Below are 26,305 nucleotides of genomic sequence, written 5' to 3'. Positions count from 1 at the left end.
CACCACGTTCTGCAGTATATAAATGTTTATTGCGACATGCTGACAAGAAAATAACGCAAAATTTTCACTAAGTTATCAAATAAAATGATTGCAAAATAACTTATTACAAGACCCAAAACAAATATCACAAGAAAATCATGAACACAACAATAACAGTTAACCTTCATAAGGCGAGTTTTTGAAGGTCATCATGAGGTTATCAGCGGTAAACTATGATAAGGGTCGCGGGTTTTGCAACAGTTAACCTTCGTGTGTGTGCAGCACGTGATCACAGGGGTTACCACAGATCATGTTGCTGACTTCAACTGAAAATTCATCGGTAAGAGCGTCAAAACCTCCCTCAATAGCGGCTGTTATCACACGCTCTTCACTCCCTGTCATCGAAACAATTTCATCCATATCAAGTGTGATCACCCGGTTGGGGTTACGTTGCGGGGGCTTAATGGGAAGGACGAACACCTGCAAATAAATACGATAGGCCATTAGGGGTGCGAAATAATAAACAGAATCAGAACAAATGCCAAGTTGGGCGAGTGGTGATCACAAGGTCATGGGTTCTAATCCTATCTCGGTCGCTTATGTTTTCCTAAACAAGAAACTTAAGCGGCATTGCTCCAACCCAGTGGTTCCCAATGGGTTGAACTAAATTGAAGTCACAAAGTCGAAAATATCAAATAAAAAATGATCAACGGACTTACAATAAAAACAGGCAGCGTTGCCCGTCCAGCAAGGATAAAAATGAAACAAACAAACAAATCGACAGTTTGATAATTAAGATGTTTGAAGCAGACAAGATTTGAGCAGATAAGCGTAAGTCATAACTGACAAAATTTTAAGACATTAAGTACTGTATATTAAAATCAATCAATTCATATATATACAACTGCTACAGGCCTGCTATCCAGGTTAAAAACAATTTTAATCTAAACAACCTATGCACAACTATACCTTCCCTAACCTTATTTATAATTAGGTCCAACAAATTTACTTACAATAGCCCCTGTATCTCTGAGTCTTTGTGATGGGGCTGCAACTGGATCTTGTGATTTTCCATCAGTTATAATTAGAACAACATCCCGTGCACCTGGTCTATTACCATTTCCTTCCTTCAACATAACATCAACTGCATGGTTTATTGCGTTTCCTGTTCTGGTACCTGCATAAAAACATATATATTAGGTCACAAGGCAAAAAAGAACTTCTTGCTCTTAAAAATGAAAAATTTCTTATGATATATTGTTCATGTTTTTAATTAGTTGGCGGATGTTAGTTTGAAAACCTGACTTTCGGGTTTTAATTTGTAATTTGAAAACCGTTTAGAAAAACGGAATTACATGAGATCAAGATGATATTTTTTTATACATTAGTAAACCCACCAGATCCATCATATGGGATTTCATCAAAGGCATTTAGCAAAGCATCAATGTCATTCGGGTAATCATTAAGCAGGATTTGTGTGTCGGTATCAACAGCTCTATTGTAACGGAAGATTCCATAATGACTTGCATCAGGAGAAACAGAGAAGTCACTGAGAAAAAAATAAAGATTGAAACTGTCAAGTAAATCTGTTATGCAAAAAATTGTGCACATAAAATACGAAATGTTATAAAAAAGAACGAATTTTACTGGTTAACTGCATTTTGGTCAATTACATATGTAAATAGACAAACAAAGAAACAGCATTACAACAATTTACATTAAACGAAGTGCAGATTTACTTTTAATTAAAAAAAATCATAATAGAACATACACATTTGAAATATAATAAAAACATAATTGTTTCCCCTAAATTACAATGCTATATGTCAAAAATTCAATGGTCGGGCTTGACTATCGGCATGCTGTTAGCTAGTCATGCACTTGATAATAAACTAGAAGGGTGGCTTAGCACATTTTGTGGTTGCATTTACATTATAACATATTTTAAAACATTAATATATTTCCTATGCATATTTTGTATTGGGTCCCATATTAGCCATCGTCTTTTATAACCTTAGTCATTTCTGCAGGCAGAAACTCATGGGTCCCCACACATGCAAAGTTGAAAATAATGCATTTCAAGAGATAACTATGAGAAAGTCGGGTGTTGTAAGGTAAAATACAGTGATCAGCACTGGGCTTAAATAATAATACTATGTAGAGTACAAACTATAAAATTAGATTTACCCCAGATATTGTTTAGATTTACCCCAGATATTGTAAGTATGTCCTATTTAACATTTTAAAAAACTGACCCATTTTAGGGGGCTAGTAGGTAACTAATTAGGTTCGACACACAAACCTAAAAAATATAAAACCACAATGACTCAATCAATACTACTGCAAAATTTCAGCCCAATTCGCCAATGTTTGACCACTAGAGGTGTTTTGAGCAACAACCGGCAATGTTTCTGACGTCATAGGGCTGTTAACAAGCCCCTAACTGCCATGGCGCAAAAACGTCCAGCAAGCAATCCACAATGCCCCAATGAGTAACATACAACTGGTTGCCTTCGTAACACTATTGTACCACAGAAATCTTTCGTTTGTAGTGCAAAGTTACATACAAATGCGTTTTACACTTTGGGTTGTGGGGTAAATGTTAGGACTACAGGGTTGAACACAACAATCGACACCTATAAATGGCATACTATACAAGCTATCCAAGTTTCAGCCAATTCTGACACTGTTTAAAAACTCACCCATTTTAGGGGGCTAGCGGGGTTATCAGGACAAACAAAGTGGGATGCACATCTACATAACTATATCTACCATCTGTGTAAATTTCACCCAAATCCATCAAACATTTGATGGAAAAACAAATCGGACAAACTTTGGGTACAGAATACCCATTTTAGGGGGCTAACTGGGTAAATACTGGGGCTATCAACAAACACAAAGTGGGATGCACATCTACATAACTATATCTACCATCTGTTTAAATTTCATCCAAATCCATCAAACATTTGATGGAAAAACGAGTCGGACAAACTTTGGGTAAAAAATACCCATTTTAGGGGGCTAATGGGGTAAATACTGGGGCTATCAACAAAAAACAAAGTGGGATGAACATCTACATAACTATATCTACCATCTGTGTAAATTTCATCCAAATCCATCAAACATTTGATGGAAAAACGAGTCGGAAAAACTTTGGGTAAAAAATACCCATTTTAGGGGGCTAGCGGGGTAAATACTGGGGTTATCAACAAAAACAAAGTGGGATGCACATCTACATAACTATATCTACCATCTGTTTAAATTTCATCCAAATCCATCAAACATTTGATGGAAAAACGAGTCGGACAAACTTTGGGTAAAAAATACCCATTTTAGGGGGCTAATGGGGTAAATACTGGGGCTATCAACAAAAAACAAAGTGGGATGAACATCTACATAACTATATCTACCATCTGTGTAAATTTCAACCAAATCCATCAAACATTTGATGGAAAAACGAGTCGGACAAACTTTGGGGAGAAGAAAAACAAAGAAAAAAACAGAAAAAAAACAAAACAATTTGAGTAAAATCAATAAGTGTCCCCTTCAGGGAAGGGGACCCATAATTAGTAACTTGAAAACCTGTCCAAAAACTATCACTATAAGACAGCAGTTCCCAGCCGTTCCGGTGCCGTGACCCCTTGATAACATTTGCCAAGTTGCACTGACCCCAAGGATAAAATTAGTAGGCTTTAAATTGAAATTGACTGTATTTTTTTAACAATAACGTGGCCCATGAGTTTATTTATTTGAGCTAGTGGTCCATGGCCTAAAATGAGTTAGAAACCATGTTTTATGCGCCCCCAGGCAAATTGTCAGGCAACCTAGTTGGGGTCGTGACCCACAGGTTTGGAACCGCTGCTATGAGACATACTCAAGAAAGTTTCGAACAAAATTCTTCATTTTGAACCAATTATCATCACCAACAGATGAAGAAGAGTCAAGAATAACAATGAAATCCATTACAGCATAAGGAGGGCAGGATCCTGCAATGTACAATAAAAATTTAATAAAAAACATGGCATAGTCATAGTTTTAAAGCAGTTAAAGTTCTCTATGAAAACATTACCCAAAATGACATTTCAATTTAAGACTATTTTAATTCTCGACACAGTTATGGTCTCAGATTTAGGAACATGAAAAATAGCTTGTGTAATTTAACAAAATGCATATTGTACAGCCAATTCTATTTAACAATTTTAAAACTATCCATTACAAATTGTGACAAAAATATAACACCATTTACAAACATAAATCAAATAATTATTTCTGGTATGGTATAAATAAGTTTTTGCATACTTGCACAACAAGGCATTGGAATATTCCATTCAGTGTTGTTCTGGCAAATATTGGATGTGCTTTCTGGTGGGTACAAGCTGTATGTTGGAGTTGTACAGCGAAAGTTGCATTGAGATGTAGCAAAATTATCCTTTGTGCAATCGATCACTCCATGTGCTAGTGCCTCCTGGTGGTCGCACAAGTTGGCTGCAAATCAAGTAATCTTGTTAAACTCGATGAGCACATTTTTAAATACATTGTATGTCTAGATATTTTTTTGCAATTTATTGATTTATAATTCAATGATGTCCAGGTTACTTACGTTCGCAGGTGGGAACAGGTTTATCCCAGTTTAGTGTTCCATCAAGAAACTCTATGCACTGTGAAGAGTAGTCACCTTCTAATCTGTGGTAATTATCACATATAAATTCACACACTGAACCAACAAAATTTCCATCTGAACAAAGGGTTTGTCCATTTACTGGGGATACTGGAATAGGTGGACATGATTTGCCTGAAAAAAATATGTTTTGTTACGGAGGCTAAAAAGGTCAATGCATACTTTTTGCCCACCATAAGCAATCTTAGGTGCAGCATATTTTATCACTTATCAAGATAAATCAAACAAGCGAACAATTTAATTAAAAAAAGGAAAAGAAACAATATGCTGTATCAAACAGATTGGAACAGCTGTGTTTCGATTCGTGTTAAACTTCTGCCAAAAATTTTATGTTATCTGGGGGTGGGCAGCGCTAAACGCCGATTTAAACCCACACTAATTTGCCAGAGAGACATAGTTATTGTTTTGCTTAAGTGACTCGTTTTATACAGCTAACTTCACCAAGTTCAACAAAAAAGTCGTTTAGTAGTTAAAAAATTCGCAACTAAGAGCAGCATAATTGTTATTTTGTTGGTTGAATTAAATTTGTGACTTACGCTGACAAACTGGTGCTCTGTTGCTCCAAATTCCAAAAATACCCCCGCTAGGTGCTCTCCCGCATACGGAAACGTCGTCACCGATCATAAAATATTCTGGCTCGCATGTAAATTCGCACACGCTTGCGAAAAAGTTTTAATTTGTGCACACAACTTCGCCATTTGCTGGCGCAACGTGGATGGGCAAGCAGGTTATAGCTAAAGACAAAACAAAATACAATCACTTTTCGGGATGCTTGAAACGCGATTTTGCCACCAACGAAATATTACTTACCTTCACACACAGGAGTAGGGTTGGACCAAACCCCAGCACCTCCTTCTTCATTACATGTGCTTCGTCTGTTTCCCTCCAGTGCATACCCCTCTTCACATTCAAACGAACATATACTACCTACTCTGACGTCATCGGTGCAAACCATAGCACCGTTGGTGGGAGACAGAAGTGCCGGTAGGCAAAAAATTTCTGCGAACAATTTTACAGTGTTGGTCAGTTTTATCACAAGATCACCATTGATTGCGGCAGAAGGAGTAGCCGAAGCTAATATTGTGTTGTACAATTGTTTCTATATGGTGAAATAAAAACGTATTTTCACAATTGCTTAGGTTAACTGCGCTACGTGAAGACGACATACCGCAAAAAGTGGACCTTTTTCAGTAACAAATCGAGACTGGCAACGTTGGTAAAAACCTAGCAAGTCGACCCCAACGCTTGTTTAATTCTGAATTCAACCGAAAGAAAACCTAGATACACTTTGGGCGATGGGTAGTTTAAATTGTGACGTATAATAAACACAGGCCAAATTCTATTAGCCTACCACCGACGCAATTTTCTTGTGTTAGCTTTCACCACAACAAATAATCAACTATACGATTTTTACTGTAGTTGTGTCAAATTGTATGATCTACCTCTGCAGAAAGGGGCTGGTGAGGACCACTGGCCGTTATCCTGGCACCGGGAAACAGATTCTCCCTCTCTGACAAAGCCGACGTTGCACGAAAACCTACATGCAAATAAGACGTTGCAGGTTAAATGCTTTTCATTAATTTGTCTAATTGTTTGATGAACACAACTTACAAGCATCGGCTGTTTGCCCTGTTCTCATCCGAACATGACATCCGACCATCAGCGGGTGCAACATGAGGTGGAAGGCAGACTATAGGTCGGCACACGGGGGCGCTGTTGTCCCACTGTTGATTTTCCTCTTTACACAAAAATACATTGATTTGCAAACAATACATTACAAATGCATTCCAGTGACGAGGGCACTACGAATGTCAGCGACTTATCTTGCAATGTAGACTACGTTGTTTTATGATTCTTTAACTCAACTATATGCGACCATTTGGTAAAATGCTCTTATCCGTGAAAACACACTTACGGCATACAGAGGTGGCCTCTCCTTCCAGCTGATATCCGGCATTACACTCGAATGAGCATTCGCTACCAATAGCGTTGCCTTGGGAACACTGTACATCTCCGTTGCTAGGAGCAGCATGAGAGGGTTGACAACGTGGAGCTGCTCAAACAATACACGATGTCACTTTTGTTTTTGTTGATAAAAATGTAACGCTTTTGGAAGATGTGTTAGTTAGGTGGTGTGGGAAATTTAGAACTCACAAAGTAAGCGTCAATTTTATACAACTTACATTTGTCTGTGCATGATGTAAGATCCATGTTACATGAATCGGTGTCACAACAACATCTGCAAACGGACGAAGGATCTTTCTCGTTGCATTGGCTTGGAACCCAGGCGCCACGTGGGTTCTGCAAGATAAAAGGTTTATCAAATCTACCAGTCAGACAAATCAGTTTTGAACCTTTCAAACCAAAAGTTTACAAGTTTTATAACGCCGTGTTCTCTGGCTATCACAGTAAATAAAAAGAAATTTTAAAACGACGTTTAAAAAATAAAATTGCAAGTACTGGAACAGCATTATATTTTTATTATGTGCTGCAATCTTAGGAAATAATTTTGTCACAAAGAGAGATTTCTGCATCACACAATATTAAAAAATATTTACAAAAACATTTGTGTGTTACCTGCACGTAGTTGTTGATGCACGCAAGTGGTTGTTTGCAACCTTTCTTTATAAGAACCCGACTATCCCAGTTTCCGTGGCGAATCTCAGTTTGACAAGATAGCTGTGAAACAAATCGCAAAACATTGAAAATAGCTTTTTACTATTATCCATGTCTTTCGTAACTTTTTCTTGTTGTCCAATAACGAAAGGTCAAAACGTGTGATTTAATTTAGCTAGTCAGTCAATACCAAAATATTAAAACGTGCTCAAAATTTAAAAACTTTCCCAAGTAAGTTTTGGCTTGGGGAAACGATTTATTTCCACATTAGTAGTTTAGATTTTTAAAGTTCTAAGTTATATGAGTTGTGCCTGCAAGTAAGACGGACAAACTCTATACACCTCGTTCACTTGGCATTCTTGCAAATGTCCTTTTGCCAAACAATCCTCATTTCCCCATGCATTTTCACACTGCCAGCAATGAAGGGCTAAAAGCAAAGTTTGATAAATGTTATAGTTGCGAAAGTTTAAATCCAAACTTAGAAAGCAAGTTTATTAAGGTCCCTAGAAAGGTATTTGGACCCGTTGCCTATATTTTTTTAATCAATTCTAGGTTATGAGATACGGGATTCTGGTATCTCACTAATTCAAACTTATATGTACTTACAACGGTTTACAAAATTTGCGGCCTCTTTGTTCGGCTATATGGGCCGAAATACCTGTATGTACTTTATAAAGCAGAAAGGTATTTGGGCCCGTTGCTTATACTTTTTTAATCTATTCTAGGCTATGAGATACGGGATTCTGGTATCTCACTAATTTAAAAAGTATATGTACTTACAACGGTTTACAAAATTTGCGACCTCTTTGTTCGGTTATATGGGCCGAAATACCTGTATGTACTTTATAAAGCAGAAAGGTATTTGGGCCCGTTGCTTACACTTTTTTAATCTATTCTAGGCTATGAGATACGGGATTCTGGTATCTCACTAATTTAAAAAGTATATGTAAGTTACTTACAACGGTTTACAAAATTTGCGACCGCTTTGTTCGGCTATATGGGCCGAAATACCTGTATGTACCTTACAAAGCAAATAAAACTAATTGAGTGGCTTTTTTACTTCTTACTACAAATTTCTACTTTTAACAAATGTACCTTAAGTAAACCATATGTTAGCTTATAGTCTATGTTTTATGACACAAAGAGTGATAAAATGTAACTTAAACCATTGTTTAATATGCTACAAAAATGCAGCAAAAAAGCATAACTTACCACTGACTGCCGAAACACCGAGCAAACAAAACACAACAATCAACTTCATGCTGTTGTTATCCGTTGTTGTAAAATCTTAAATTGTACTTCGCTATTTATAAGAAAACTAACAACAATAAAACTTAGCCTGGTATTCAAACGGGTTTCAAGACTTGACCGACGGCAACGGTTACGACGTTACATGTCATAATACCTACAGAGCGCATCGACAGTGATGCAATAAACGTACCCGTTCGACAAACGTTTTATGGAGGTTGGTACGTTGAAAATTATTTTCACACGTAATACCTCGTAAAAGATGACGGACTCGTAATTTTAAGTTTAGTTCAAGTTTAAAGTGAATGTTTGTACTTGTAGTTCAACTAAAGGTCACATGTGCCTATACCAATAATGCATTTTGTGGAAAATCTCTATCTGTGGTCGTTTTCTCTAAGATGGAGTTAATGTGCAACAAAAAATACGAACTGCGATTCGTTTGTTGGGCAAATTAAATAATAATGAAACTCTTAATTTTAGTTGATGTATATGAATTTTAAGTTGTAAAAATGGATGGTTTCCAAAGAGGTCTATCATGAGAGAAAACAAAAACAAAACAAAACAAGGAAGACAGTTTTTTTTTTCTATTTACGTTTTTAAACTCTTTGTCACTTGGATAGTTTGTCATTCCTACTATTGTGTGGATGGTGTACGTGAAATAAAATTGCCCGAAGGTACAGCAGAATGTTAGTTGCGTAGACTTCTAACTAATGGATTGATAATGTCAGTGCAATATTCCCTTAAGCGCTAATTGCACCCTTCGTGTATCTAGGGTACGATTTAAATCGTTCCTATGCATGAATGCAATATTATTAATTGATTTTGTATCTAAGATGTTTTTGGATTTTTACGCCAATTGTTTATTTTAATTTTTGTTTCTGTTTTAACATCTGTAATCAGTTTTTTTTCTATGTCACCAGAAATTGCGCAATTATGGGCTTACAAATTATTTTTAATCATTTTCATATTATTACAAAAATTATCTTTGTATATATTACATAAATTTTGAAGTGTTTTGTGCAGATGTTTTCCAGATTGCGGGACGGAATAGGTCTACGATTCAATGATTGTACAGAGTAAGTTTGCTGCGATACAGAATTTTCACACGTATATGCAGGTTGTATTCTTATTGACCCTGAGACAACCGTCATTCACTTTATTCATAAATTTACACACCTACGTAAGGTGTCTCAACAAATAGTGCACGGCCATACACACGGCCACGAACACGAATTTAAACTTTTGCGATAATTGGCTTTTGATTCATTTTGGGATTTTTATTTCAGATATAACAGTGAAATGCATAACAGCAAGTTATCACGGTTATTCAAAACCATTTAAAAGAAATCCTAATTTTGTCCTACTCTTTTTAACTACATGCAAAGTGGAAAATCAACAAGAATTTATTACTCGAAGTTTACAACAACAATTACGCACGTTTATTGCAGTGCAAAACGTTTTTCAGGGTTCCCGCACACCTGCTTGTCTGATGAGAACCAAGTTGGTGCCCATAAATCTGCACTTGTAAGTTGTAAAGCATGTTTTCTGAGAATGCCAAATTGACTGGTAGGTATACAAAAAGATTAAAAGTAGCATATTTTGCTTGGCATCTACTAGACATAAATGTGCCTCATCAAATCATTTATATTTAAGTTTGTATCTTGTAAAAACGCAGGCAATTGACCGAAAAGCTTATCTACACGTGTCTACTTCTTGCACAGTCGTTAAAATTTCAAAAACTGAACATAAACGAGTAACGTGGAACGTAGGCAAACGTACAATTTACATTATTCAGATAGTGTAGGATTAAAATTCTCCGAATTTCTCTGGTTCGAATGGCCAATCCCAATTGCAGGTCAAGCCATTGTATACATATTATACTGTATAGTATATTATAGGACCGGTAATGGTGTGAAGTCATCCACCGTTTTTTGATACGTCCATACACAAAGCACAATATAGCGACACAATTGCAAGGTTGTGGAGGACTCAATTGGTGTAGCAAGGCTGAATGCGTGCAGTTACACACCATTGTGAAACATCAAGGGGCAAAAAAGTGAGTGTAATGCACTGTGCGTAAACAGAGCTTTAACGTAAGTGGTAGCGGTCGAGGATAGCCTTAAATCAACCACACGTGACAATTATGCTTCAGAGTCGTTTGGGTAATAATTAGCGATCAAACTAACGATGTACGTAGCGTCAGTTGTGCATGTTTGCAATTTGTAGTAATATGAGTTTTTTAATATTTAGTTATTGGAGATACGGATTAGGGAATATACTGAATGGCAAAACGCCATATGGCGTGGCAACAGATGTTTAAAAGTATTCGTGGTGTTGCATAATCAATTCTATCTAACTATAAAGGCATGTTCGGCGAAAAATGTAATTGCATGTACTCGTACATTACGATTTGTATGTATTTGACTCTATTTCGAACAGTTTAGGACAGTGGTTCCCAAACTTTTTCATATTTTTTTCAAAACGGTCCCTTTGCCATTTTTTCGAGGGCTCGCGGTCCTTAAACCTAAGTGTGTATTACATAAAAACGAAAGTTGATTGCAGGGAGTCGAACCGGAACTGAACCCGAACCCGCGAACCGGTTTGAGCGGTTAATTTCATTAAACCCGAACCGAACCCGAACCGCTAATTACGATTTTCTAAAAACCCGAACCGGAGTTGAACCCCATATTTTGTTTGGCGTTGGACCCGAACCGGACTTGAACCAGTAAAAAATGCAGTCTGTTTGAAATTTTGTGCTTTTTTTCCTCAAAACAACGCGTTGAAGAATACGCGAGATAACACTTACAGGGCGTGTCAAAATTAACAGTGCAAGGGCAAAATTATTTTGGAATTTGATAAGGCCAGGTAGATGATGGGTAGAATTAAACTGAAACGAATAAAAATTTGAATCGGTTTAAAAACCGCAAACCGGTTCGGACCGGATAATTTGCCCAAACCGGAACAAAACCCGAACCCGAAAATATACATTTTTAAAAACCTGAACCGAACCCGAACCCTTAAAAACAAAACCAAGTGAACCCGAACCGAACCTGAACCCATATGACAAGCGGTTCGACTCCCTGGTTGATTGCATGATTTTAGATAGTTATGCAAAATTGCGCATAACAATCATCCAAAGACAGCATGTGACATCACAAACAGGACAAAAACATTACGATTGTGCGCGAACAATTGCGTTTTTGATAGTTGTCATTTATTAAAGGCCATTGTTTAGCAATGGAGACAGTCGATTCTCAATTCTACTTTGATTTAAACTTATTTAGTGGCACAAACTGACGCCAAATAAGATTATAGAATTAATTCAACCGCTTCGCGGTCCCCCAAAAATTGCCTCACGGACCCCTAAAGGACCGCGGACCCCAGTTTGGGAACCGCTGGTTTACGACAAGACGAACCCGCAAAAATGGTCTAAAAACACACATTTGAATCTTGTTGGATTTGTACACTCATGTCGAACTTTAGACTGTTTAAGTTTTCTGCAATCAAAAGATGATGGAAACTCAAGAAATCAACTCAAGTGATGTTGGCTTAAAACGGAAAATTGGTTTCAGCCGAGGGATGAGTATTGTAGTGGGTAAGATAAACAAGTAAAAACAGAGTATTTTTTGAACTTATGTAGGCCTATCGCTACAGCTACACAAGTGTGGTAATATGCCTTATCTTCTTTAAATATTTAAGTGTAAAAAACGACCTTTATGTACATTACTTCACAGTAACTGTTTCCAGGTAGTATGATCGGCTCAGGAATTTTTCTTTCTCCCACCGGAATCTTGTATTACTGCGAGGCAGCGTTGGATTGAGTTTGGTCGTGTGGGTGGCTTGTGGAATTTTATGTTTGTTAGCTGCACTATGTCTTACCGAGCTGGGGCTAGCCTTCCCAGCATCGGGCGGGGTTAACACCTACCTACTGGAGTGCTACGGATCAGGAGCAGCTTTTTTACACGCCTGGAGCTCTTGTCTCATTGTTCTACCAGGAAGTAAGTTCATAATGCCTCAAAGTGTTAAAAATATGAACCAAAAAAGTTGTTTTAGTGCTATTCGTGTTAAGCTAAATCCTAACGCCAACAGTTTCGTGATATGTGTTTCAGAACTGTTGATTATAGGGTAGCAGTTTTTATGTACGGTTTCAAATATTCTGTCCAAATTAGAATTTTTTTTCACGGGGTTCGACCCAGGACACTCCCGGGGACGAATCCCGATCAAGGTTTTTATGTCTGTATGTGGGTTTAGGCGCGCCAGACCATTCGGCCAAGTTCCTGCCCCTGTCCAGATTAGAAAGGTTCGCAAAAATACCTTCACGTTTAAGCGACTGTCCACTAGCGGACACATTTAATTACGTACATTATTACACTAAGATTTAATTAAACGCACTCAGATTGAAAATAATGTAAAAACAAATTTAGCAAAGATTTTGTACTTCGTTTTATCTCGAATCTTTTACAAAAAAAATTGTCATCGATAATTTCGAACTAGGGTGCTATTAGTATATTTAGGTGCTCCAAGAGCAACAGGGTTTTTGGCTTTTTATCACCTTTACATGATAAGTTGGAGATCGTCGCAAAGTCCAGTACGTTAGGATTTACGGAAGCAAATATTTCAGTCATACCGGTTACTGCTTATTTTAAAATATATTTTTCACAGATGGTGCTGCGCTCGGGATAGCCCTTGGTGAATACATAGTGACGCCGTTTTACAATGGATGTGAACCACCTTCCACTATTATTAAATGCGTGGCGGTGGTGGTGGTTCTTATGATCGCAATGCTCAATTGCTTCAGTGTTCGTACAGCCGCTAGATTGCTGGTCGTTTTTACAGCGGCTAAAGTAATCGTACTGGTTATCATATCGGGTAAGCAGATTATAAATTGGTCTTGGGTAAACTGGTATTGGGCGACATTTGCCAACAATACCTTGTGGGATAAACTTTTGCCATTTAAGTAAAAATCAAAAATTATGGCACTTAAATATACCAGTACATAACCTTAGCAGACATGCTAATTTATCACAATACAGTTTCAGGTTATGTTTATCTCGGCGTTGACAATTCAGTGGCCGAAGAAAACTTCAAAGACGCCTTCGATTTATCCAACCCGGTTTATGGGACGGTTGACAAGATTGGAGCTAGAGAAATAAGTTTGGCAATATACCTGGTATAACATTTAAGTTTGGTCGAATATTATTGGGATTCGCTAAAACAGGAAACTGTGGATTTTTGTTGCGACAGAATATATTAAAGCATTTCTGTGCCGCCTAGCTAAATTTCTTAGGTAGTTGAGTTACAATCCAATATGTTGTACCATGCGCACTGCTGGTATTTTATGGGTTACAGTTACTGGTATATATTGAATGCAAGAAAACCTATCATATACAATAGAGTTTGACCATAATTCCCAACTAATATTCGGTTTCTAAACACCTTTAATTCTTTTGTTTAATTGCTGTTGTATTGTAGGGTCTGTTTCCGTACTCCGGATTTGCAAACCTCCACGTAATAATGGAAGAGATCAGTCAACCGAAACGGAACCTGCCACGTGCGATCACGTGCGGTGTTTGTGTCGTCATAGTTGTGTACTTATTTGTCAACTGTGCTTATTTTTCAGGTTTGAAACCAAATAGACAAGTGCTATGAACTGGTAAAGTACTTGTTGCATATGAACCGACATGTTTGTTTATGACAAAATATAATCGGTTTCCTAAAAATCTGAAACATAATTAGCGATTTTCATAAGTATTTGGTTTCGGTCTAAAAAGGCGACATTTAAAGCCACAGCACTAAGAATATAACGAAGCAAATGTTTTAGTGACACCGATTTGGTTCATTGCTGTTATAAATTAAGCAAACCGTTTTAAACTATGAACGGGTAAGACTCGCAACTACGTACATTTTTATTTTAGTTCTCACTCCGAGTGAAATGTTGCAATCCAGATCGGTAGCGTCTTCTCTTGCTGATCGAACAATCACGTCGTGGGCATGGATTGCGCCACTGGGTGTCGCTGTGTCAGTCGCGGGGACAACAAACTCCCTGTTCCTGTCAAATGGAAGGATGATGTTTGTGGCAGGAAGGAGAGGATATTTACCTGAGGTCATTTAGTTTGAATTAAATTGACCACAACTAATGTAAAATTTCACATATTGAATTTTTTGCAACATATAAATCGTTTAAGTCAGTGGTTTTCAACCTTTTACACCCGACAGTGTATTTCAGCAACGTCCCTTTGCGTTGGCCCCATTTACAACAGTCCAGTCCTGATATGGCACGGATAATCAAGTCCTGTTCGTCAACATTTCAGTAGAACACGACAATATATGACATGAAAAAAGGGATTGTTTGATTGGTTCGCCTGTTTGTTTGACAAAACGATATTTCTTTGACACAACCATACCATCGTTTAAAATACTGAAAATATTTAAGGCTACTGACTCAGTAGCTTACAGTAGTACTGAAAAAAGAACGAAACACAACTGCATTGCGACCGCATTGATAGCTGACACTTCGCCAACTCTTGTCTGCCTATAAAACGTGAACTAAATAAAGTTGCTCCCAAGTTATTCAAACTAATTACCTTGGAAGTCCAGGTGAAGACAAGCCTTTTTAAGGTTGACTAGAGTCGGACTCATGTTAGTGACTGAACTCATTTTAACACTGCCAAATCCCATCGACAGATTCTATCCATGGTTCAAGTTGATTACAGTACACCAGCGGTTGCCATCAGCCTCCTTGCAGTATTATCCGTTATTCTGCTCTTCCCTTCAAACTTCGACGCGTTGGTACAGGTATGATGTCACAGCTATCTATTCATATTTTGATCAAAAGCAAAAAAATGTAAGCCTAATTGTTATTTTCTATACATTAGGCGGTATTTTCAAACATGTCGAATTCAAGTTTAACAGTCGCGGTCGATTTTGGTCAAACTGAACATACTTCACATGAGACGTATATGAATTTCGACAAATACGAGAAAAAAGTTTACTTATTTTAAAATCCCATACACAACCGTATATCATAGCCATATTAAAATCGAGCTAAATCAAGTTTACAAAACCAGGCTTTTTGATTGCGTTTTTGTATAGTAGGGCACACAGTTTATGCAATGGCTTTTTATCGGGATGGCTGCCTTGGGTTTAATATTTACCCGTTTCACACGCAAAGATGTGGACAGACCATATAAGGTAAAGTTATTTGTGAGATTATATTTGTGTCAAGAAAATATATTAAACATCTATTGCATTAACAGGTCCCTCTTGTGATTCCAGCGCTTGTTGTGCTGATGTCAGCATATTTGGTGGTGGTTCCGCTTGTGCTAAATCCTGACCCATTTGTTTTATACGCATCATGTTTCACAATCGGCGGACTTTTCTTTTACTTTCCTTTAGTTTATTTTAAGTTGAAAGTTCCGGGGATGCCCCACATCACTGCGTGGCTACAGCAACTGACTAACGTCGCCCCAGAGAAGAGACAAATGTGATTAATTACGGGCGGTTGAATCGCTGTAGCATAGCAATTTGACAACTTATAGTTTACCTGTGATAACCAACAAACGCAAAAAAATGTTTAACCTACCATAAAGAAAACTATGCCAAAAAAACTATTGGCGGGTGTAATTGCTTGAAAAAAGTTGTATGCTTTGCTAAAATTTGTGGGTTTGGACCTTAATCGGAACAACTAAAATGTTTTTTAGCGACTTTACTTTGTAGGCTACAAAAATTAAATTTAGGGACTTTACTTTGTAGGCTACAAAAATTGTACGTTAATACCGACTGTTTTGCTGGATTCATATGCTTGATCAGGCACGTCTTTTTGTCACGTTTGACAAGTCTTATCGAAAAAAATAAATATATATATATATACAGACAATATTGCAACCTTACGGAATCCGCAGTTTGTTAAAACAATAAACAATTCCGTTTGAAAAAGATCTTGATGGTGCCTATCACTTGAGATATATATTTATCCATACATTGAAAATTCCGCAAAAACGGGAGGAAAATAGGATTTGGAGCAAATTTCTTTAAGTGAGTTCGGTGCATAATAAGTTGTTGATGCCCAGCTCAGTTTTTGCTGGTTTGTTCGACATTGGAACGATGTAGGGTTAATAATTACCTAAACTTTTATGCAGTGTCGACTGTTTGATTGCGTGACAATGCATAAACGGATTACTTGTTTACTTTCAAGAAGTGACAGAAGTCGGGATGTTTGCCATTCCCCTGCAATTCCAAGCCAAACCATCACTAATATTTACAAAGCAGCAAGCTGTGCCCTGAAAGAAATTTAATAAGTGGAAGGCAACCTTTACAAATTAAACCCGCTGAAACTATTTAATAATGTTGTTTGTATAGCAAATTTACGATGTTCAGTTAATTTAATTTTAGTTTATGTGGCTTGTTGAAAGAAATGTGATATTGAGATATTAGAGGTAAAAACGTTGCAGCTTCGCAGAATTATCGTTCTGGGTCGACAGATCACGCCAGTTTTATGCACCTTGAGTAAACACAACTTTAGGTATGGCGAAATTGAGGAAAGCTATAAACTAACGAACTTTTTGTTTGATGTGGTTCGGGCAAAAAAATAGCGATCAATACTACAATGACTTGGTATGCAGCAGCTATGTATGTTTGCAAACTGCAGTGCTAGGAGCTTTTTTTGCCTGAAGTTGTTTGCTATTAAAAGAATATATCAAACAGGAAAACAGCTCTAGGACTGCAACGAAGATTTTAGTTAACGCAGATTCGTGTTGTATGATTGAATGAGTTCACCCGATTATATACGTTTGTATAGGCTATATACAGTTTGGCAATTACTAAAGCTGTGAGCACTTCAATTGCGATTACTTTTTTATAGGACACCATTTCTAAACCCAAAGTTGATTTAGCACATTTAGGACAAGACAAAACATGCACTTTGTTTTGTAAGATTTTTGCAGACGAATTTAAGTTTAGTATTCTCTTGGAAATCTTCACAATTGAAAAGTGATGGAAGCTAAAGACAAAACTTCAAGTGATGTGGGCTTAAAAAAGAAAATTGGTTTCAGTCGTGGAATGAGCATTGTTGTGGGTAAGGAAAATATTATCAAACAGAACAGTTGACAAGTTTAACCAAAACTATAACTTTACTTAGATTGGCATTGTAGGGAAAAAATTCCATATTACTTGAGTCTTAAGTCAAGACATGTTTCAGTTCTTGGTTTATTGCCCTTTTCGTTTTTTTACTCTTGCTCGTAGTAACACAAAAATATTTCCATCAAACCATTATCTGTTTGCCTAACTTTCACAAGTGAAAAAAAACAATTCAATCACAACTACGCCACTATACAAAATTACATTCATAAAAACGAGTGTCCGGTTGATCACTTAAAATTAAAAAGAGTAATTAGAAACCGAACAAGTTATCTGTGAAGTTTTAGCGGGCGTTAAAGATTACTTGTTTCAATTCAAGTCAAGTCAAATAGCGCCTCAGAGGGTAAAAAGCACGAGTCAAATCAAGTATTTTCGGTAGTCACTCGATTCAAGCAGATCTGAATTACGTCTTCGCAACACTAAAAATTGTTTCAATACCTAGACAGCAAAAAAACACTTTACAACAACACGGGATTTTAACATTGTTCCAGGAAGTATGATCGGCTCAGGAATTTTTCTTTCTCCCACCGGAATTTTGCGTTACTGCGGAGGCAGCGTTGGATTGAGTTTAGTGGTGTGGGTGGTTTGTGGGATTTTATGTTTGTTAGCAGCACTATGTCTTACCGAGCTGGGGCTAGCCTTCCCAGCATCAGGTGGGATTAACACCTACCTACTGGAGTGCTATGGATCAGGAGCAGCTTTTTTACACGCGTGGAGCTATTGTCTTGTCGTTCTTCCAGGAAGTAAGTTATCATCTTAATGTTAAGTATGTGTTTGATGTTTCACTGTGTCACTACACAACTACTTTACCTGACAATGGTGCGGCATGTAGTGGCATGTGTGTCCTAAGTTTTTGTACAGAAATTAAATCAGTCCTTATTGTCTATAGCTTCTTCCCTAATTCAGACAAATGAACATAAATATACTTTAATCATTGAATTTCATTTACATGAACACCTTTAAATCTATACTGCCATACAATGTCGATAAACACTATTATACACGATTATAGAAGAACTGAAGGAATGCCCACTAAAATCGATAGAACTTTAATATAGGCCTACATTCCATAAATTCGCAGACAAACTGTCCACAAATGTTTAATATTTTCCACAGAAGGTGCTGCGCTCGGGATAGCCCTGGGTGAATACATAGTGACTCCGTTTTACGATGGATGTGAACCGCCTTCCACTATTATTAAATGCGTGGCGGTGGTGGTGGTTCTTATAATCGCCATGCTCAATTGCTTCAGTGTTCGTACAGCCGCTAGATTGCTGGTCGTTTTTACAGCGGCCAAAGTAATCGTACTGGTTATCATATCGGGTAAGCAGTAGGTTTTGAATTGCTCGGTTATTTGTGTTAACCTGATGTATAATACGTGGTTTTGTAGTAATTGTTTTAGTGTGCTCCCCAAACACTGAAAACTCCACTTTATATCCATTATATTTAGATTCACTTTGAAAGAATGTCTTTAATAATTTATGGTATTACGACTTCGAAAGTGCTGGATGTTTATAATTTTGTAAATAAATGTCTTGATAAAAAAACAGTATTTAGGTGATCCCTGCTGTTCATGTGTGCAGTTGTGCCGAGTTTCAAACGTTTATAGTCCCTGAACAAAATATGGCCACACAGCACTGTAAATACAAACCTCACCTCGCAGGACAATCTCTTTTGCATTTAATTTGGATGCTCTACTATTCACCAGTTAAAGTAACTCAAACTTAGCGACTAAAGGGTGTGAAACACATGTTATTTATAAAAAATGAAAAGATTGTATCAAGTGTTTTTTATTCAATTGAAATTTTGTTTGAACAAAAGAGATAGTAATGAATTACTCACAAAACAACAACAAAATCCTGCAACAAACTCTAATAATCACTTTTTTACAAAACAGTCTCAGGTTATGTTTATCTGGGCGTTGACAGTTCAGTGGCCGAGGCAAATTTCAACAACGCTTTCGATTTATCCAACCCGGTTTATGGAACGGTTAACAAGATTGGAGCTAAAGAAATAAGTTTAGCATTGTACCAGGTATAACAACTTTGTTTGGACTTTTTTAGGTGTTTAGGATTTGCTAATATATGATGTTTTTTAATTGTTGCTGCGCTAAATATATAACGCAGTTGTGTTCAAATGTAATTGCCTATACCAGGGATACTCAAATGGTGGCCCGCGGGCCATATCCTGCCCTTTGGGGCGTTAAATGTGGACCTCGACGCTCTTTTGATTACGGCAACATTTATATACATATATCATTTCTGTGTTAATTACTTGAACATTGCTATGTTTAAGGAGTGTAAAGTGTTTCCAAAATCTCATATGAGCTCAGATTGTCCAACTGTGACGAAAAAAGGGTCGATTATTCCACTATACAATTGACGATTGTTCGCGCACAATTGTATTTGTGATATAATAAACTGAATTTAAATCATTACCTTGTGAAGCAATCCTGCAAATCCAGATTAAATGTATTATGTATGGCGTTGTGCCAATATACTCTCGCAAGGAGTAAATTTACGTTTAGGGCCTCATTCAAGCTTTAATCTTGGACCGCGATTCTCACCATTAGCTATAACCCGAACCGGCTAAGATCTATTGCATTTGCATTTTCGAAAGAAGTGTCCGGACCTTTAGTAATTCTTACCTTTTCCATCTGGACCCTTGGCAAAACTAATTGAGTAGCCCTGGCCTATACCATGCAATGTTTTACGAACAATAATACATGTAACTTACGATTTTATGAAAGATAGCGACAAATAGTGATAAATATTAGGCCAAAAAGTGAAAAAGTCTAACCTAAAATGCCCGTTCTAACTGATGTTATGGTCTCAATCGGTTGCTGTAAATGCAACTAAAATAGACTTTGCTGTTTCAAAGGAAACATTTTGCACGGTAAGAATGTTGTTTTGATCGACCGAAAATTCAGTGCTTTAATTAAGATGGTTTTATAAGCAAGTTTTGCCAAAATTTGGTTACCAGCCTTTTTTGTTTTTAAAATTATCTTACTTTTTTGGAAGAGAATTGTATGGTTGTTGTTTTGTTGCAGGGCTTGTGGCCGTACGCAGGCTTTGCGAACATCAACGTGATAACGGAAGAGATCAAAAAACCGAGGCGGAACTTACCACGTGCGATCACTTGTGGTGTTTGTGTCGTCATAATCGTGTACTTGTTTGTCAACTGCGCTTATTTCTCAGGTTCGAAACCACGTTGTTGTTTTTTCAATATACAACAACCAATATATTTTGCATGAACTCTTACCTCTATAAGTGCTTTAAGTTATCAACAGAGTAAAAAGATTTTAATAGTAAACAAGAATTTTATATGCAACAAGTAACTAGGTTATATTTGCAAAAATGAATTAGTAGTTAAACGATTGATGACGCAGAGCTTTTTGGAAACATCGTAAAACAGGGTTCCTAACCAGGGAGAAATTCCTACCAAGGGAGGAAATTTAAAACTGGATGGGAGTAATTTGCTTTTTAAATATGGTTTGTAAAAAGACACTTAAGCTCTGGGATATATGACCTGTGGAGTTGATAAAACATCCATTTTTAATGATCTTTGTATGGTTTACTTTGTAGTAATTAGGGAGGAAAGGAAATGTTTAAACTATTAATAGATGAATTCGACGAAAAAAGGTCGGAAACCACTGTCGTATAGGCACAAAACAATTTGCATGTGCGCGTCGACATTTCTTTTCATTTCAGTTCTCACTCCGAGCGAGATTTTACAATCCAGGTCGGTAGCGTCTTCTCTCGCTGATCGAACAATCACGTCATGGGCGTGGATTGCGCCGCTAGGTGTCGCCGTGTCGGTCGCGGGGACCATCAACTCTTCATTCCTGTCAAATGGAAGAATGATGTTTGCGGCGGCTAGGAGAGGATATCTGCCAGAGGTTTTTTTTATTTTTATTGAAGTGATAGGTGAAATGTGAAATTTAAGTTCAAATTAGGTTAATACGCAACTGGAAATGTCAATCAATATCCAGCCAAACTAGACAAACAATATTTTGACAATCACACTAAACTTTACATCGAATTTTTGTTTCCAATCACTTTTGACCGTTTAATAACAGCGTTAAGTTTTGTGCACCACGTATTGTCTACACCAGTGATCTTTCTGTGGTCACGAACCACTTTAAGGTTACGTATCGTCACCGCGTACAACCCATGCTTATGTAGAGAATATTTTTAATCAGACACCTGTTACTTTCTGAATTTAAAAATCTAGTGTAGCGAAGAGAACAGCACACTAATGCGCAATTCTACTGCTTGCTTTCCATCAGCCGATTAATGCGAGGCAAACACTATATTTCGTGAGTCATACTTTCGCTTCGACATCGTAAAAAATTTGAATTTTAGCACATGCAATGCATTTTAATACCAAGGAAACCAGTTTAATGGTGAGCGCCTAATCGATTTTGTTATAGTTATGACAAAACAATTCAAGACACTTCGTTTACAAAGCTCATATAGTAGCTATATCGTTCTAAATTTGCACAATCAACAAGTGATACACAAACCGTTTGTTTTAGGTTACAAACGTTTTATGTCAGAATAGGCGATTTGTGTGCAAAAAAGCGGAATGAATATAATACCGAAAGGTGTTCGCGTAACACCAGGAATGCCTATACGCGGACACTCATTTGGAAACTTTTCAATCGAAACTTCGGTACATCATTTGTTAAAACATGTCACACAAATAATTCAATGCCAAAACAATAGTAGGTAATATAATATTCCTCTAACAGATTCTATCCATGGTTCAAGTTGATTATAGTACGCCGGCAGTTGCCATCGGCCTACTTGCAATACTTGACATCATTCTACTCTTCCCTTCAAACTTCGACGCATTGGTACAGGTATGACGTAACAGATAGTTTATTTTTCGTGTTTGAATTAACAAAGTAACAACAAAGAATTATGTTAGCATTGTGCATACACAAATTAGGTAAAATATCTTATTACTGCCATATTTGAATTGAAGCGAGTCCTATTTACAAACAGCCCTTATATGTTGTTTTCTACAGGGAACGCAGTTTATGGAGTGGCTTTTTATCGGGATGTCGGCCTTGGGTTTAATACTTACCCGTTTCACACGCAAAGATGTGGACAGACCATATAAGGTAAACTTGTTTGTGAGAGTATACTTGTGCCAAGTCAAGTAAAGAGAAATGACATTCGGACTTTGTTGTATTTACAGGTCCCTCTTGTGGTTCCAGCCATTGTTGTGTTGATGTCGGCATATTTGGTGGTGGCTCCGCTTGTGCTAAATCCTGACCCATTTGTTCTATATGCATCATGTTTCACAATCGGCGGGCTTTTCTTTTACTTTCCTTTAGTTTATTTCGATTTGAAAGTTCCAGGGGTACACCACGTCACCGCATGGCTTCAGCAACTGATAAATGTCGCTCCAGAAAAGAAACAAATTTAAATTTTTTCAAGTCGTTGTAACGTAGTCGTAGGCTGTTAATTTGGAAATTTGTGGTTTACCTCTGATAGCCCACTTATACCCCTAAGCGCATTAAAATTGTACAATTCTTTGATATTTGACAAACTGTTAAAATTTGGCAGAAACAGAAACATTATATGGTCACGCGATCCATAAGAGAAACTCCTAAAAGTTGGTTTTGTTTCGAAAAATATGAACCAATCGCAAACAACGATCGAAGCATGTCGAAAAAGCGAAAAGCTTGAAAAAACATTTGGCAGTAAACAACATGTGATGCATCAAGGTGGCTTAGCTAGTTTAAATCAGTGAAAAATAAAACATAACACAATAATTAATATTTAAAACTTCTGGAAGTTTCTTTTGAATATGGCCTCTCTCTTCCTTGAGAGCACACGCCCGGCAAGACCATATTTGGTCACGGCGACACGCATCAGTGAAAACAACCAATAAAGGTTGATGAAAAAAGAAATGGTAACCGGCAGTTCGTGTGTTTCAGGCCTTTGGTGCGTTTTTCTAAATATGGAGACCTTTTTGTGTTTGTTTCCTGATTAATAGGTAACGGATTAGTTTTCAGGCGAGAAACGTTGTGTTGCGACACGTAACAATACAGTAATTTAACTCTAGTTTAAAAGATATTTTTGTAAGTCTGACGGATCCCCTATTAAGGCTCAGTAAATAATGTCTGCTGTGTTATAGTTGACACTCTAAAGGTGGGCATGCCGGTATTGACAGGGATTGCCTAATGCGGAAATAGCCGTCATTCTTGATCAGTCAGTACGATGGTTGATGCAGACTCTCGGTACTAGTATATAAACAACTGTTAATGTTGCCGTTTGGAAATACAGCATGGAAGTGAAAATGTTAGGCACAGAGAAAAATGCCACAGCTTAACGTACGATTTTCTTCTGCTGAATTTTGGAAACGTTTTTTCGGATGGGTGCTTGTATTCTAATTGTCGTTGACAGTATTTATTAGGGATATTACCAATGTGTAACGTGTTACTGGATTTTTGTGACATTATTTAAAAAGTAGTTGTCTCATTTAACAGGTTTAATGACTTCGCATTATAACTTGTAGCCATTAATTTTACATGATGGCTGGTACTTTTGTTAAAAATCTACTTTCTGAAACAAAATGGTCTATGTTTTTTGTAGTGTGGTAGAGGGGCCCAAAATAAGGGCTATGTTTCAATTTCAATCATTATATGACCTGATTTATGTGTTTATGACAAATTTTGTTAAAAATCTAAATTAATTTCTCATTACAGATCAAGTTTTTTGTTGATTAATTTATTAAACTGAAATACCAAATCCATCACCATGGCAGTGTCCGGGATTAAAGTGGCTGATAATGTTAAAGAACAGATTGACCTTGTGTCAAAAAAGAAGAAGCCTGCATGTGTATTCAAAATCAGTAAAGATGAAAAACAAATTGAGTTGGACGAGGATTTTGTTATCGACCCTAAAGAAAAGAGACCATTTCACAAAGTGCTTGAATACTTCAAGCCTGACAATTGCAGGTAATATTTGTCAAAAAACATATCCTTCTGTATCAGCAAAATTTTAAAAATAATGTTTTGAGGATTTCCAAACTTGGTATTCTCTGCCTACTTGTGATTTGTGTTGTTCAGATATGGACTAGTGGATGTGAAGTTCAAGGACACCGAAGGCAAAAAACAGAACCAGATGGTTTGCATAAACTGGGCTTCTGATTGTGCAACTATCAAGCACAGAATGATGGCTACCTCCAGTTTTGATGCCTTAAAACAGCAATGTCCATCCGTAAAACTGTTCTTGCAGATGAATGATGATAGTCAGAAAAATTCCAACTTTGTTCTAGATAAAGCTGCTGGTAAGGGCGCAAAAGCTTGTCGCTTTGAAAAGAGAAAATATGCTATTGACAAGCGGTCACATGATTATGTAAGTGATGGTGATGATTCTGAAGAAAGCGACTAAAACTTGTATTTCCACCCTGCTCACAAGTTTGTATTCTTAATCATATCCGTTGTAGCCCGTTTAGCTTTCGGTAGCTATCTTATTTCTCTTTGGTAATTCTCCCGCAACCATGACCTGCTTTTGGTCTACAAAATCATTGAAAAAGTGGATTTAATTCATGCCCATGTGAGCTAACAGCATAAAAGCAATTAGTAACCATTCTAACCAATGCTTGATATTTTGTTGATCTGTAGCATTGAAAGCAAGATGATGTACATGTAATTTAAATAAACAGTGAAAAAACATTTTTTGAATGCTATGTGAATACTGTTAGCTGATTTCGTTGTAATTTTTCAATGTAACCTTTCATCTACTATTAAGCAGGCAGTACATTAAGGAAATGTAAAATAAAAAGAGTACCAAACCCAACAGACTGCAAAAACATATTGTCCAAGTTTAGTTGTAAAACTTATTTGTCCCAGGTTCATTGTATAGTGTAGTTTTTTCATAGTTGGTAAATAGCAGGTAATTTATCTATTTAACAAATTCCAGTAATTTGTATTTGCTAGTTGCCTGTGTTCAGTTATTAGGATGGATTAAATGGGTTGTGAAAAACTTAGAACTTCAATAATTACACTTGTGTTTTTTTTCACAAACAAAAACAGCAGTTTTCCAACAGCTTTATGGCTAGAGATCTTTTTGTTAAATGTAAACAGTTCCTTGGTGTTCTATTACGCCTGCGTCGGCCGGATATCGCTTCATATCACGTCACTTCCGCTATTTGCCGCTTAAAGTTTCCTCGTGGGTTACTACAGTGACGTTAAACCGCAAGTTACATGAATTGGGGAAAAACAAGCAAATGTCACAAAATGAATCTTAACTGCAAGCCAAAAATGCTTTCAATCTTTACTGCCAAAAATAACAAAAATGTGCAATGAGGATTTGTGGCTGAGTGAAGAAGACCTTCATAAAAAATAAGTGTTACGCGATTTAACCAACAACAAGCCTAAAGGCGGCTCTGTAGGTTGACTATTTGGACCGTCACATCGTAAAGCAGAATAAACAAACCTGAACAATTATTGACCACGAGATGGTATGTCGCTGCTACGCCAATAGTTTCCAGGGCGCACAGGTGTTTTTTCCACACTTGCAAAAAACTTGTTGGGTTGCTTTTGACCGTCAAATTGGGGATTATACCAGCATTAACGTTCGAGAGTATCAGACGGCACTGTAGTAAAAATTGAATGTGACTTATAAAAAA

General features: G+C 37.0%; 3 protein-coding genes and 1 pseudogene across 4 annotated transcripts; 3 read left to right on the top strand and 1 right to left on the bottom strand.

Annotated features, from left to right (window-relative positions):
- Positions 1 to 7: 7 nt before the first annotated feature.
- On the bottom strand, positions 8 to 8,570 carry LOC145218863 (uncharacterized). Its single transcript, XM_080086261.1, has 14 exons — positions 8,486 to 8,570; positions 7,615 to 7,700; positions 7,235 to 7,336; positions 6,841 to 6,958; positions 6,573 to 6,710; positions 6,269 to 6,395; positions 6,100 to 6,194; positions 5,468 to 5,656; positions 4,580 to 4,771; positions 4,279 to 4,464; positions 3,854 to 3,965; positions 1,377 to 1,528; positions 993 to 1,156; positions 8 to 459 (listed from the first exon to the last, which is right to left on the bottom strand). The coding sequence occupies exons 1-14, from the start codon at positions 8,532 to 8,534 to the stop codon at positions 241 to 243; spliced, it is 1,929 nt and encodes a 642-aa protein (XP_079942387.1). The 5' UTR covers positions 8,535 to 8,570; the 3' UTR covers positions 8 to 240.
- A 3,241-nt stretch (positions 8,571 to 11,811) lies between these two features.
- LOC145209203 (b(0,+)-type amino acid transporter 1-like) lies at positions 11,812 to 16,390 on the top strand (annotated as a pseudogene). The gene is made up of 9 exons (XR_013855031.1): positions 11,812 to 12,116; positions 12,269 to 12,519; positions 13,184 to 13,390; positions 13,555 to 13,691; positions 13,994 to 14,141; positions 14,437 to 14,624; positions 15,206 to 15,316; positions 15,617 to 15,712; positions 15,778 to 16,390. The product of XR_013855031.1 is annotated as a b(0,+)-type amino acid transporter 1-like (transcript).
- A 1,122-nt stretch (positions 16,391 to 17,512) lies between these two features.
- On the top strand, positions 17,513 to 23,157 carry LOC145209525 (b(0,+)-type amino acid transporter 1-like). Its single transcript, XM_080079837.1, has 9 exons — positions 17,513 to 17,594; positions 18,148 to 18,399; positions 18,773 to 18,979; positions 19,554 to 19,690; positions 20,706 to 20,853; positions 21,367 to 21,554; positions 22,410 to 22,520; positions 22,689 to 22,784; positions 22,862 to 23,157. The coding sequence occupies exons 1-9, from the start codon at positions 17,513 to 17,515 to the stop codon at positions 23,090 to 23,092; spliced, it is 1,452 nt and encodes a 483-aa protein (XP_079935963.1). The 3' UTR covers positions 23,093 to 23,157.
- Positions 23,158 to 24,352: 1,195 nt separating this feature from the next.
- On the top strand, positions 24,353 to 25,473 carry LOC145222341 (cofilin/actin-depolymerizing factor homolog). The gene is made up of 2 exons (XM_080088443.1): positions 24,353 to 24,629; positions 24,741 to 25,473. Exons 1-2 carry the CDS (start codon positions 24,430 to 24,432, stop codon positions 25,063 to 25,065), a joined length of 525 nt encoding a protein of 174 aa, XP_079944569.1. The 5' UTR covers positions 24,353 to 24,429; the 3' UTR covers positions 25,066 to 25,473.
- The last annotated feature ends 832 nt before the right edge of the window (positions 25,474 to 26,305 follow it).

This window comes from Phallusia mammillata, chromosome 1 (genome assembly GCF_965637545.1).
Source record: "Phallusia mammillata chromosome 1, kaPhaMamm4.hap1.1, whole genome shotgun sequence".
Classification (NCBI taxonomy): domain Eukaryota; kingdom Metazoa; phylum Chordata; class Ascidiacea; order Phlebobranchia; family Ascidiidae; genus Phallusia; species Phallusia mammillata.
This window is presented reverse-complemented; position numbering and strand designations above follow the sequence as displayed.